The 13,793-nt window shown below is 38.6% G+C and overlaps 1 protein-coding gene across 1 annotated transcript in view; it reads right to left on the bottom strand.

The window, feature by feature from the left end:
• Window positions 1–4,427: 4,427 nt before the first annotated feature.
• frmd5a (FERM domain containing 5a) overlaps window positions 4,428–13,793 on the bottom strand; it is a 51,228-nt gene continuing 41,862 nt past the window's right edge. The window contains exons 7-14 of the mRNA XM_008412326.2: window positions 13,473–13,560; window positions 12,834–12,922; window positions 11,773–11,836; window positions 11,579–11,670; window positions 10,466–10,540; window positions 10,019–10,087; window positions 9,784–9,890; window positions 4,428–5,303 (exon numbers count right to left, since the gene is read on the bottom strand). Coding sequence (XP_008410548.1) covers window positions 4,717–5,303; window positions 9,784–9,890; window positions 10,019–10,087; window positions 10,466–10,540; window positions 11,579–11,670; window positions 11,773–11,836; window positions 12,834–12,922; window positions 13,473–13,560 — 1,171 coding nt within the window. The 3' untranslated portion in view covers window positions 4,428–4,716. The remainder of the gene's footprint in view (window positions 5,304–9,783; window positions 9,891–10,018; window positions 10,088–10,465; window positions 10,541–11,578; window positions 11,671–11,772; window positions 11,837–12,833; window positions 12,923–13,472; window positions 13,561–13,793) is intronic.

A 13,793-nucleotide genomic window follows, 5' to 3' on the forward strand; every position in this document is an offset into this window, starting at 1 on the left:
ATTATAATTAAGTGCTAAATCAATTTTCTGAACCACATTGGTGTCTGACCAATTAAAAATGACAGCAGTGTCGGTTCTGATCTTTGACAGAATAAAGTTGACAGAACATCTAAATAACTCTAAAGTTAAATGTGCTTTTATTAATAATTAAAAAAATAAGTGGGAAATTTAAACACTTATTGATGTCATAGATTATGTATTTGTTTTGAATTTGAAATGAGTGACATTTTTAAAAAATTATTTATGTAATAGTGACATTTCTGGAATTCCATAAGGAAGTAATAAATATAACATAAATGTACAAATAATTAAAAAAAATACCCTACGTTTTCTAATGTTCTGAAATGTGTGCTTTATCTATACTTTGTAATTATACTGAAATATTAAAAAAAGTTCCCAGTTGAAGTGGAGGACAGGTTGCCTTCTAGTGTAGCTCTGTTGGTTTGATATAAAATGTTTGCTGCAACAGTGATTACCACTGACTGAGAAAGATACTGAGCTACGGGAGTGGATCCAGCCACAATGCCAGAGAGCACGCTACTCCCCCATCAGGACTACAACCGCACCAGGGACTGATGGGCTCGTATTACACCAGAGCAGACAGAAAAGTAGCACCGCCAGGCCTTTCAGAGGAGCAGCTGCAGGAAGGTTAAAAAAGGAGAACCCTGTCCAGCCATTACACATACAGATAGTAACAAAGTGCTTTCTATTGCCAAACTGTATCAGATCATCCTTTTGTACTATTTTCCCTTCGGTCGTGGATAATCTGCTTCAGTTTCTCCATCTACCATTATCAACTTGAATCTTGTTTTTGTTCTCATACACAATTACAAAAAAAAAGGCCAGAATTTAGCCACCATCCAGCAGCCATTATGGTTATTGCTCCCTGAAGCTGACATGCAGGAGAGTCAACAGCTCTATTAAAATACAAAGAATCTCCAATCTGTTTATGTTTATGTAATAACCAACAAAATTAAATGCTTAAACTGCAGCAGACAAACTTGGCAATATTTGTGAAAGTAACTGGCAATTCAATACATCAATAAACAAATCACGTCAATTCCAGTTTATCCAATGTATTGTCACAGAAACATAAGTAAATTAGATCATTAATCAATCAAGTGTTTTCTATTTATTGGTCTGTTGATGCAGTGAAACAGGCTTACAGCTGTGCACCGTCTCCATATATCGGCAACCATGGTAAAGATGTGTAACAAACCTTAAAATAAATCACTTTTTTATTCTTCTACCATAATCTCACAGTGAAATACAAAAAAAAAAACTTGTATCTTTAATATGATTTCATTTGTAATGTCAGAAAAAACACATTTATTGGCATTAAAAATAAAGATAATCAGAGCATTTTTACTACATAATTCATTTTAACTGGTAATCCAAGACTACTTATTTATCTGGTGACGAAGAGCCTTATTTCTTTTAACCACTGGACACAATTAGAAGAACAGTAAAATGTTGGAGAACTGCAGTAGAGAAAGAAGCATCATGGAGTAACCTAGTCTGAAATGTGAGATAGAGGAAGAGCATGTGGAAGTATTTCATCACCATTGTTAAGTTAGGTGGAGGATCTGTGAATCTGTGTGCGCTCTGGTTCTTTTTATTTTCTGCGTATTTTAAGGAGGTTATGATGCCATGTACTCTCATAATATTCCATTTGAAAGGAAAATAGACTCATACAATCAAATACTCAGTGTTAACTGTGATAGAGGATCTGTGATGCTGTGGGTCTGTTTAATCTTCAAGATAGCTTGAGATTTATTGTGTCATCAATTCTTTGAAATGCTAGAAGCCTTTTACATAAAAATATGATGGTTTCTAATGGACAGCTGGAAATGGGTCATTTTGGGGCCTTTCATCAGAAACATGATCCAACACATACCAAAGAAAAACTAGTGGTTCAGAAAACATCAAATCGACCTTTTTCTTTGACCATTTTAGTCATAAATATTACATAAAACCAAAGGGTCGAGTTGAGAAAAGTGCATAAAAGAAACCTAAGAGTCTGGATGAGAAGTCCCTCTATGTATGCTCAAACCTTGTGAAATGAAGGCTAATAGATGTCCGACTGGTAAAAGGTTCTACAGCGGGGATTTGTTTTTTTTAAAAGCTGTTGGTTGTTTCCTAAAATGCATTTTTGGCCCCACTGAATAAATTAAGACACATTAAAACGTGTACCTTAAAAAAATTACGTGTGAACTTGTGTTACAATTATGAAAGTCTAATCCATTTTAAGACTTTTTACACATCTTTACCAAAAAATAATAGGAAGTATTGAAGGAGCCATATCTCTCCTTTCACGTAAAACTTCTGATAAAGTTACAACAGATAAAATCGGATTTTTCAACGGTCGGCACCACTAAATGATATTTGAAGTTAATCAGTAATAACTAAACAGACACTGCAGACTTTAGACTGACCATTGCTAGTGAGAGGAGATGTGATAACTGGTGAGTGAATCTTGATAAAAAGTCCCGTTCAACTTTTTTTTTTTCTCCCCCAACTCCTTCCACGTCTCCAGCGCGTCTGACCTCACTTGAAACGCAGTGCTAAAAAAGGTATAATTTAATCTTCAATAACAAAATAACATTTCAGTTCTGGTAAAATATACATGGAAAAAAAACTGTCGATATATAATAGGAAACAAACTATTTTGTACAAAAATGTACATCGTTGCTCTTATTCTAGCAGTTATAATAATATAGTATAATACACAAACTGAAGGGCAAGGCTGAAACCAAAATAGACCAAGCTCTTCATAAAAAAAGTTACTGAAATTCATTGAATTTCAATTTGATGAAAACAAACAAAACAAAAAAATCAAAAGCAAATAAATGAGCACATTCAAAGTACTTATTTAATAAAAATCACATCAGCATTGCACATCTAGCTAGAACACTATCTACTAGTGCCAGTGAATCTTTGCTCATCGTGAGGATTTCTCTAACTGCATCAGACGCGATGCAGCTTCAGTTCACTACAGCTTCAGTTCACTGGATTCTTAGAAAATAATTGAAAAACTACTTTCATATCCATCAGCTGATCTCGTATAGCACTGTCTATGGATGTTCAACAAGACTTAAGCGATCGCCCCCAAAAATCTAAACAGTCATAAATATGTTTTCAAAAAAAAGGCATTTGGTAATCACCCTGTCTGTTTTCCATTTTAACACCTCTTTCTTTTCTCCCTTTTCAAACTATTCCTCTCGGTCTTTTATATAAGAAGTTAATCGGCTCTTTGTCTTCTTATAATAATGAATGGATATAAAAAGACCTCGACTCCATCGCAGCAGTTGGCCTTTCCAGACTCTTAACTGACTTGCATCTCTTGAAGATGAATCAACTTCCTGGATTAACATTCATTACCTCCCCCTTTTTCTCTTCATTACATACAGTGGCTCTCAAATATCTACACACCCCTGATAAAAAGGCAGATTTTTTTATTTTTTTTTGATACACCATGTTACATTATGTGATATTGCTCTGTATCATTTAACAGAAAACATAAATTTGTTAGGGGAAAATCTAGATGCGAATAATGTGCCATACTTGATTGCAGAAGTGTGTATAAACTGAAACTAATACCTTACAGAAGCATCTTTTGATTCAGTTTCACCATCCAGTCTCATCAGCATACCACATCATGACTTGGTAATATTGGATTACTCCCCCATTCTGAAGACAAATCCTGTTCATAACCCTTTCCAGGTGGACCAAAAGACTTCGTAAGCTGTTTAAATCAAAACTTTACTTTTTCTTTAGTGAAGCCATTCATGTGTTGATTTGGATGCGTGCTGGGATGCTGAAATTTTCATTTTTCTTTAACAACTGAAGGTGTTTGGAACCACTTTCTTTCTATGAAGAAAAGTAAACCCAGGTCATGATGCTGCCGCTACCACATTTTGCTGTGTGGTAGGATGTTCTTTTAAAACTGCGCAGTCATTTTTGTTTTTTGGGAAAATGTCTTCCTTTGCCACCTTATTTACAAATACAGAGATATAAAAATTATACTACACTTTGCTCAACAGTGTAGTATTTGTTGAAGCTACTTCAATAAAGTATTAGTTTAACGGCGGGCGAACAACTTTATCTTTTTCTAACAGATTTGTTTATTTGTTGAGGAGAAATTAAATATGTCACATTAAAGGAAAAAGTCTTGAAGTTATTTGCCATGATCCAACCTATTTTTTTAACATAATAAAAACTTGCAACTGGGGTATTTAGCCTTTCATATCCCACTGTATGATTCTCAGAAATAAATAACCATCTGCAATGCTAATCTGCGCCAAGAACAAAAAAAAAAAAAAAAAAAAAAAAATCAACATATTCCATTCCACAGAAACATAAATTTTAGGTTCCTCAGTTACTTATTTTCATAATTTATTTTTTTTTCTTTTGTGTTTTTTGTAAAAATAAAGTTCCTGAAATGACACTAAAAACGCAGAAAAAAAAGTCTTCAGGCTTTGCTAAGCAAAAACAAAAACATGGTAGTAGGAGAGAGGGGGGTGCAACTAAAGAGTTGAGGTGGTGGGAGAAAGATCCTGGCTTAGTGTTAGAAGGAGAGGTCCAAGTTGTTTTGTTTGTTTCTTTTTCTGCAGGAGGAATATGAGAAGCTGGGTTCTTGGTTCGGATGAAATTGTCCAGACTCCTAGCCGCCTTCTCACAAACCTGAACGGGCTTTGTGATGCTACAACCGCACCCTCAGTTGTCAATGAGCAACCCGCCCACCCAGCGGAGCTTGCAGGCGAACCACCGTCTGAGCGGACAAAAGTACTCAAAATGGAACTGTTCGAACTCGGGGGTTTGACGGATGTCGCTTAAAAATGCGATGTCAAGGTCTGACTCGGTGAGGATGATAAGGAGGAGGAGCAAGACAAAAAGGAGTCCAATGGTGACGAGGAGCAAGCGGAGGACGCTTAAGACAAACTTATTCACCTGTTCCACCTCGCTCAGGGCTGAGTCCTCCCCCGCTCCTTCCTGTGCAGCTCTACCATCCGCCCCGAAATCGCCCCCATCCCCGCGCATCGGGGTGCCCGCCTCCGACTCCTTTTCCTCGTCGATGCTGCAGGGCGCGCCGTTTATTTGGCGTGAGACGGCCATGTCTGTGCTGTGTTCAGCCACCGGGGTGGGAAGGACGCTATCTGAGGGACTGTAGGCCTCGTCCGAGATGACTGCCATCCCCTCGCTGGCATCTGTAGCGTGGCTGCGGGACCGCGGTAGGAAAGACTCTCCATGGGACACCGAACGCACCGGTGTAGAGTGGGCACTGTCACGCAAAGACTCCAGGCCTGGGGGAATGAGTAAAAAGACAAAAAGTGGAAAAAATAAAAATAAAAAATGCATTAGGTTGGAAAGGTTGGCTTGAACGACTAAAATGTCTATGTAAAATGTTTGCATATTTCTCAATCAATCGACCAAGTCCAAGAATTGCCTGTTGTCTGGATAATATGGTTATAAACAAATATGCAATCAATTTAACTATTTAGTCACATGTTGAGCCAGTTTTAAATGACAAAGTGTCAAAACTTGGTACACCAAGGTTAAGCAGGGACAGCTTATAAAATACTATTTCTAACTTCTCATCTCAAACATATCACCATCCAAACCATCATCCAGCAATAGACAGAGCAAGAGGAGCAGTAATAAGAGAAGCATCAAAGAGGCCTGTGGTAACTATCGGGGAGCTGCAGAGACCCAAAGCTTCAGTGGGGGAATCTGTTATTAGGAGAATTATTAGCAGTGCACAAATTTGGTCTTTTTAGAATACTGGCAACAACAAAAAAAGAAAGAAAAACAGTTAAATGAAGTCCAAATTGTAGTTTACTAGAAATTATAGGTGAAGTATCACACATGTGGAAGAAGGCGCTCTTGTCAAATGACTTCAATGTTTTTGGTCTAGTTGTACAACACCAAGATTTAACATCACCTGAATACACCATTGATCCATGGAGTCAGCAGCATCATGCTGTGGTGATGCTTTATTTGAGCAGGAACAGGGAAGCTTGTCAGAGTTGATGGGGGAATGAATGGCACTAAATACCATTTTAATACTTGAAGAAAACTTTTTAGAGGCTGCAAGAGACTTTAGACTGCAGTGAATATTTGTCACCTACCAGGGCAACAACCAAAACTAAAGCCAAGAGGTGGAATGCAGGGCTGAATACAAGTACAAATATAAATACAATCATTTATATTTTTTTACTCTATAATTATGCACTATTTGGTGTTAGTTTATTGAAAAATAATAAAAAGAAATTACATTGCAACTGCTGGCAGGACACAAGCAGAACCATATAGGGAAAGAGGTAGAAGACAACAAAAAAGGAAAAGCATGGAAGTTATAAATGGACATAAACATAAATACATAAATATCAAGGAGGAGGTAAGTAGAGAGAGCATGGGAGGAAGCGCGAGAGGAGAAACTGAAATACATTTTTAATACAGGAAGGATACTCATGGAAAACACTGCAGTCAGAAAACTAAATGGAAATCACCGTGACTCTGACAACAAGAAAAACACAAAATAGTAAATCAAGTCCAGCAGATAATCACAGAAATGATCTGTCAAGAGACATAAACACGTTCGTAAGCCACTGGACCCAATTCTATAATTACTATTACCCTGTCTTCCACAAACACACAACTATTAGTCAAGAAAAATGTTTTAGTTTAAACATACAATGTTATAAGCTTTTCCATTTATTTGGCAATTTAATTGCACCAAGGAAGTGACCCAGGGGGAGATTAAAGAATCAGTGAGCAAGGTTTGTGTCCAATTTTTGCACCAGTCCCTCCAGAAGCAAATCACCCCCACATTATAATGTTCCTACGACCAAGGATACAAAACCTGCCAGGCATTTTAATGGTAGTGTTAGCATTTGAATTTGAAGAAACTAATAAAAAACATATCTTGCTCTTTATTCTGTCGTTTGGTAAATGGGAATTTGGGTTTGACTGGTAAACCTAATCAAACCCAAGAAGGAAGGTTTAGCTTTATTTAATGCCTGACAGTAAAAATAAAAAAGGTTTAGGTGTTTTTTAATGTTTGGCTTCAACAGTAAAGTGTTTGTCATTTCTGGACAAACTGTAATGTATTTCTGAAGATTGAGATTTTCATGTCCTTTTCGCTCACTGCAGGTCTAGAGCAGAGACAGTCACACCCCGTTTCCGATAATGTTTTTCTTAGAGTCAAAACATCATTGAATACAGTTTGTATTTCATGGACTTTCCAATTAGCATAACAAAAGAATTCAACCTTGGCCAAGAAATACTAAACAGATTTATTTCAGCAACAGAGCATCCGTAAGGTAAGATGCAAGTTACAACACTGCCTTGCCTTGAATTTTGAGCTTTCTCATTAATCTATGCTAAAGTTTGCTGAAATGCTTAAACAATTTAATGCACAGCCTCAAATAATTCCTGGAATCACAAGAATACTTCAATTATTAGAAATCCATTATGAAGTTTCATTACCCAATATGAACTGTTAGTACAAGTTACAAATTACCATTTTATCAAAGGGGGGAACTATATTATTTGAATAAACTTCAACTCTGTTGACAATGTGTTGCACATTTCAAAATGCACAAATATAAAACTTAAGAAATATTTTTAATCATGATATTTTTAATATCCAGAATAAGCCAGAATGATATTAAAAATGTACTTAAATATGATGAATTAGTTCTTGTTCTTTTGCTGGAACACATCATTTAGGGCAATCTGATTTTGAAAGTTTTTTGTGTCCCCCCTGTTGCTGAGCTTGGCTACAGCCAAGTCCCCTAAATCACACAAAGATTCACTAGCAGGGTTTAAAAAGTCAGACTGTAAATTGTCTACTCTGCTGCAAATGATGAAAGTACAGTGAAGGAGAGACGCTCTACAGTAAATCTGAGCCATGGCAGAGTACTTTGCTGATGGTATCACATTCTCGCAAGGGTCAAAGCAGCAACATTACACCGTTACTGTAAAATGAGGGGGATTCAATTTAAGCATTTCATGAGAAAACAGGTCATAAAAAATATTGTTTTAAACTCAGCAGAAAGGATTGCATCTAATATCCAAACCTCTGCTGACATTAACAATAGTCAACAAAAGTTTTCCTTTGAAACAACAGCTGAAACCAAATAACCAAGAAGCACAGGAAACTGCATGAAGTGTGTCTCTTTACCACCATAAATATGCAAAAAAAACCTAACTAACAAGAAAACAAACAAAAAAAAGCCTCATTTGGAGCCCACTTTACCTGCAGAACCACTGGTCTGAGAACAGGGCAGCGGAGTACCCAGACGAGGACTGAGTCTGCTGGGCTCTTGCTGCCCCATCAGGGAAGGGTAGAGGGGAAGGACGCCGAGGGCCTTGCCCAGCATACGGGGCCCCAGGCTCAGCACGCGGACCTTCACGTCCCGGTAGCAGTGGTTGATCATACGTAGGTGAACGTTCACCCGAGTGGTGATACGGATCAGACACTTCACCATGGCTGCAGCATGCAGGAGCCTGTTCTGTCTTTATGGTCCCTGCCCAAAGTCCAGGCTTCGGGTTAACGGCTTTATTGCTTCTGACAGAGGGAGAAACGGTGGCTTTCTGCGAGCACTGCTACGATCAGCAGCATTAGCCTCCCAAGCTTGGCCCCACCCAGGCCAGTGACATACATGGAGCAGAAGACCCTGGTTATTTTCAGCTGAGGTATTTATACCTCCCTAAGACATCTAGTCAGCACACAAGCGACGGTGGGAAAGTCTTACTGCTCTGCTTAATATACACAACACACCTACTTCTGTCTTCCATCCATATTATTGCACACAGAGCACAAAGTTAAGAGCGTGACCGTGTGTCACTGCTTTACCCAAAGGCTAATCGGTTCTGGAGCAGAAGACCGCAAGTCACTTCCGATGGCAGTGTGTTGGCAGAACAGAAACACAAGCGTACACATATAACTTAAAGGTTCTGTTGATCTGAGTCAAAGTGACTGAGTGATGCTCAAGCCTGCAGTCGCCTGTTCTGACACGAACTCAGCCAAACGGCTCCAGTTTCAGGCAGAACGTGAGAGAGTTTGAGATGATTAGCTCAAGACGGAGGAGGAATTCTCTAAAAACAGGCCCAGAAGCTCTCTAATTCATTTCGAGTTCAGAGTCAGAGAATTTGCGGACACATAAAATAAAGGATTGTGCCTTGCAAAAGCATTCGTTGGGCTTGAACTATTTATGCAAGTTGTCACGGTACAAACTTATAATTCAAGGTGTTCTGTTGGGATTTTAGGTGACGGATCAAAAACAAAACAAGTAAGTGTGATGGAAGGAAAAACGTTACATGGTTCCCGAAATTTTCAACAGATACCATCGCAGCTCTTGCTGTACATTTGTGTTGTCCTGCTGGGTCTTTTGTAGCTTCAACAATTTCTTCCAGAAATGATGTGTTTAGCTTCATCCATGCTCACATCAACTCTGACCAGCTGCTCTGATCCTGCTAAAGAAACACACCCCCACAGCATAATGCCGTCACGACAAGGATTGTGTGCAGAGTTAGATTTCCTCCACACACACCAGTTAAGACTCTAATCATGAGATAATCAATGTCTAATGACATGGATTCTATTTTAGGACTCCAAGGGAAAGGACATTAAAGACGTATGAACAATTTTCGTTCATAAACATGTCGGAAAAAGTTTTTAAATTTCGGCTTGCAACTTGACAATATAGAAAATGTTCAAATGTTAGGAATGTATGATTGGCTTGCTATTGAGAAACACACGGGTAACTATTTCCTTACCCTCCATGATAGATATGTGCACGGCTCTCCGACGTGTACGGGGAACACTGCTGAGGCGAGGCCCATGGGTGATGGATGGACAACTCCTACTGGGCACAAGGCCAGCCCTGTTATTAAAAAAAAAAACATAATACAGGTTTAAATATCAAAGAATTAAGCATAATGTAATCATTAGGAGGCAGTGCTGTAGGAAATATCTACAACAACTAAGTATGTGAGGTTATTTTTATCCTACCTGTGTATTTCTGGAGGTTCACGTTTGATTCTGGCACTTTGCTCCATCACCTCTTTCGCTACTCTTCCACTGTTTTAAGATAAAGAAACAGTACACATGGGAAGTTTTAAATACATTAAAACATAAACAGTGAGAGTACATAAAAGTTATCAATGCAGTAAATGAGTACAGTACAATAGGATACATGCTGCTATATATATATATATATATATATATATATATATATGTTAGCAGTTTCAAAGTGTGATCAGTTGCCCTTCATTTCCACCTCTACCTCCCCTCTCCTCTCCTCTGAGGTGTTGCAACCATCCTCTGGGAAGAAGCAGCACAAAAAGTCGGCAGGTCACATCCTCCGGAAATAATTATATCCACCTCCAACTGTGTTTTATTAGTTTCAATGTCCTCTCCTCCCTGTTATCACTCAGGCTGCCTTGCTGGGTGGTCTACCTGTAGCGGAAACGGCTGCCCTTGAAGAACAGGTTGCTGCTGGAGACAGTGCGAACCTGGCTGGATTTCTCAAGCCTGACCGAACGAAAGGAAAAAAAAAACAAGTCAGTTGAATTTAAAATAAAGGACAGGAAAAAAAGAATCATTAAACAAAGAACTAATATTTTCCACCATGATTTGCTTGCCAGTAGCAATCTATGAGGAAATGCGTAAAAAAGAAAAGAACAGAAAAGAAAAGAAAACAGTTCTCGGAACAGAAAACAGGATAACTAATATGTATTCACGTTGCACAATACAGATAATACATACAGGGTTTTTTTTAGTGACACGCGCAGGTTGGATGAGTATATTAGATCAGGAAGGTGGGAAAAGTTGTTTTTTTCCAACATGGTTTTTGTTATACTCTCAAACAAGCAGTGGTCTAGGTGAAATGGGCTGGAGGTGACAATATTTTAAAGGTCTTTCAAAGTTTTTCTTCGGATCTCAGGAGCTTTTTCATTCTTTCTAGTCCCAATAACTGAAAGAGACAGCATTTTGGGCTATGTGTTGCTTAAAAGTTTGAAAAGTGGAAAACCAAAGACAAAGAGTCAAATCTAACCCCCCCCCCCCCTTCACATGCTTCAGTAGAAGAGCTGTCATTACTGCACTCCTTTTAACCACTGAGGACAGACTCGGTTTTTTAGGCTCTACTCACCTTTATTGTGCAGTAAATAAAGGGGAGAGAGAAGCAAATGTCCCAATTGAACCCAGAACAGCTACGTTGAGAACTATATCCTCTAACCATGGTGCTAGCACTCTACCCATGACCCCAAACTATTTGTTTTTTGTTAATCAGCTTCTATCAGCTGTAGATCATGGAGATCCAGAGCTGTAACTCATGGCTAAGACATGAGTCAGGAAAATCCCTGAAGTGTTTGGAGTCTCGTTCCTGAGCCTGCTCAGAAACTGAAGATCAGCATGACCTCACGTCTCACTTCTCCAGCTGATAAACAAGCTGAAGGGAAGGGGTTTTAAGGACACCATCGTGATGTGATGGTATCCTGTCTGACACTGTTCGGCGATGGAGAGAGGGCGAAAGAAGAGCCTAATAAAATATGAAAGCTGCAGACTCACTTGTAAAACGCCTGATTCTCCACGCCACACTTCCAAAGGTGCTTGCATGCCTCCGGCGTGGGCGCAAAGTACGTTAAAATGATCTTTCTGTCCTGCACAACAGAGATATGGAGATTTGCAGAAAAAGATTAGCCAGCTGTGACAAAAAGCTGCACCTCCGAAGCAAGACCCATTAAATAAATTCACTTGCTCACCTCCTTCTGATTTGCATATATGTGGAAAGTCTTGGCTTCGAATTTGAGCTTGGACACCTCGTTCCTGTCCGGGAGAGCAAGCGCAATCAACCGGCACACGTACAGCGGCGCAGAAACAGAAAGCCACAACCTCTTTAAATATTCATGCAGCCACTTTGAGATCACATAAACAGCCAAGGCGCTCCATGTTTAGCTGACAAAACAAATTAGTGATAATATTCCCCAGAGGAAGAGAAAGAGAGAATAGAGGATGGGGGAAGCTGGAGAACAACTGAAGGCAAGCAAAGTAAGCTATTAAAAATACACAAAAGTGCATGTTACATTTGCCTTTATATTGATGGCAACAATCATGCCAGTCACAGAAAACAGAAAATTACTCTGTTGTAGATGTTTTTTTAAATGACCTATTATGTCCTTCTCCGGTAAATACTGTTGGTATGAGCCACTTTTTGTCCTCTACTAAGATGCCCAACACATCTAGCTTCTGTAATTAGCCATCTGTTAATGTAAAAGCCACTGTCTCAAGGCACAGGCAGATGAACAGACTGTTGACAGAGGCTGTACAACCAGGTGTAGTACACATCATGTTATAAATAACAAACAACAGGTATGTCGGACTACATAAAGTAAAGGCCTGCCTTGTTTTTTTTGTTTGTTTTTTTAAGTCTGTGCTGTTAGGTCTGTGGCATCTGTCCACACAAGATGCCACAGACCATGATGAAAAAGCTTTGGAGTTTTGTCATAAGAGGAAATAGATCAAATCACTTTATAGAAAATAGATAAACATGTCCAAATAAATAAATTCCCTCTCTATTAATAAAATTTGCTTCTGGTGTATTAGACCTAAATATTTTCCAGTACACATAAATGGTTTTAGTGGGTGGACTAATGGTGTTTCAATCAGAAAGTTGCATGTTAAATTCCAGCTTCCTCCTGTCACATGTCGATGTGGTCCCTGGCCAAGCTACTTATCCTCAAGTTACTTACTTATCTGCACTTTATACAAATGTGTGAGTGTTACCATATCATATCTATCTAAGAGTCTTCATGTTTGCTCTCACCATTTAAGAAAGTGAATTCTCTTGTTTCCCTGAAGAACCACAAAGCCAAATGGCGTGAAGGCGAGAAAAGCGGGGTTCCCCGACACATCCTAAAATATTTTAAGATATACAATCAGATTTAGATGCAACAAAAAAACAAAACAGAAGACATAGAGATATGGACCGATTTTTGACACACAAACAAAGGTAGGTAAAAGGCCATAAAATAAAATTAAGTTTTGTTGCAACAGTGATGGTAGGATGGAAAAAGCTTTTCTCCAGTACGATTCCCAAACAACCGGTGGCAATTAGATAGCATTTAGTGGTTGTTGAGACTACATTAGTATTAATAAATTATTAGACATTGTGATCAACCATTCCTTAGTATTATATTTTTTCCTACTGAACAAATGTACTCAAGTTTAAAATTGAATTTTTCTCAGAAATTAGGAGTGAGATTATATAACTGCAAAGACATTTTTCTTTTCATTTTGTAGCATCTTATATAGACGAGGCCTAACATATAGGCCATTCTGGCAAAAATGTGTTCGAGCAACTTCTGCCCTTTCTGTGGCAATAGTTTAACATGACAGCTCGGACTGGAATGCTTTAGAAATGTCTAGTAATTAGTACCACGGTAGTTAAAAAACTGCCTCTCACCTTACATGGATGCGGATCAACACCATATGTCTCCAGCATCTGGGCTTTCAGCAGGAAATTTAGCTCTGATGTTTCAGGAGTCTGTCCGCTGAGGAAAAGCAACAGCCCAGATGTCAGTACATAATGAGCCTCAAAAACAGCTGCAGAGGAAAGGCTTTGCCACAAGTGGGCAGCAGCGTGTTATGCTATGCAGCATTCATCACTAAACATCTGACTTGATTGATACAATAAGAAAAAACCCTTTTGTGTCTGTCATTAAATATTTTAATACTTATCTACGCGGTAGCCTACATTTAACCTAATTTCTCAAAAAAAAAATGT

The sequence above is a fragment of the Poecilia reticulata genome, linkage group LG6 (assembly GCF_000633615.1).
Source record: "Poecilia reticulata strain Guanapo linkage group LG6, Guppy_female_1.0+MT, whole genome shotgun sequence".
NCBI lineage: Eukaryota > Metazoa > Chordata > Actinopteri > Cyprinodontiformes > Poeciliidae > Poecilia > Poecilia reticulata.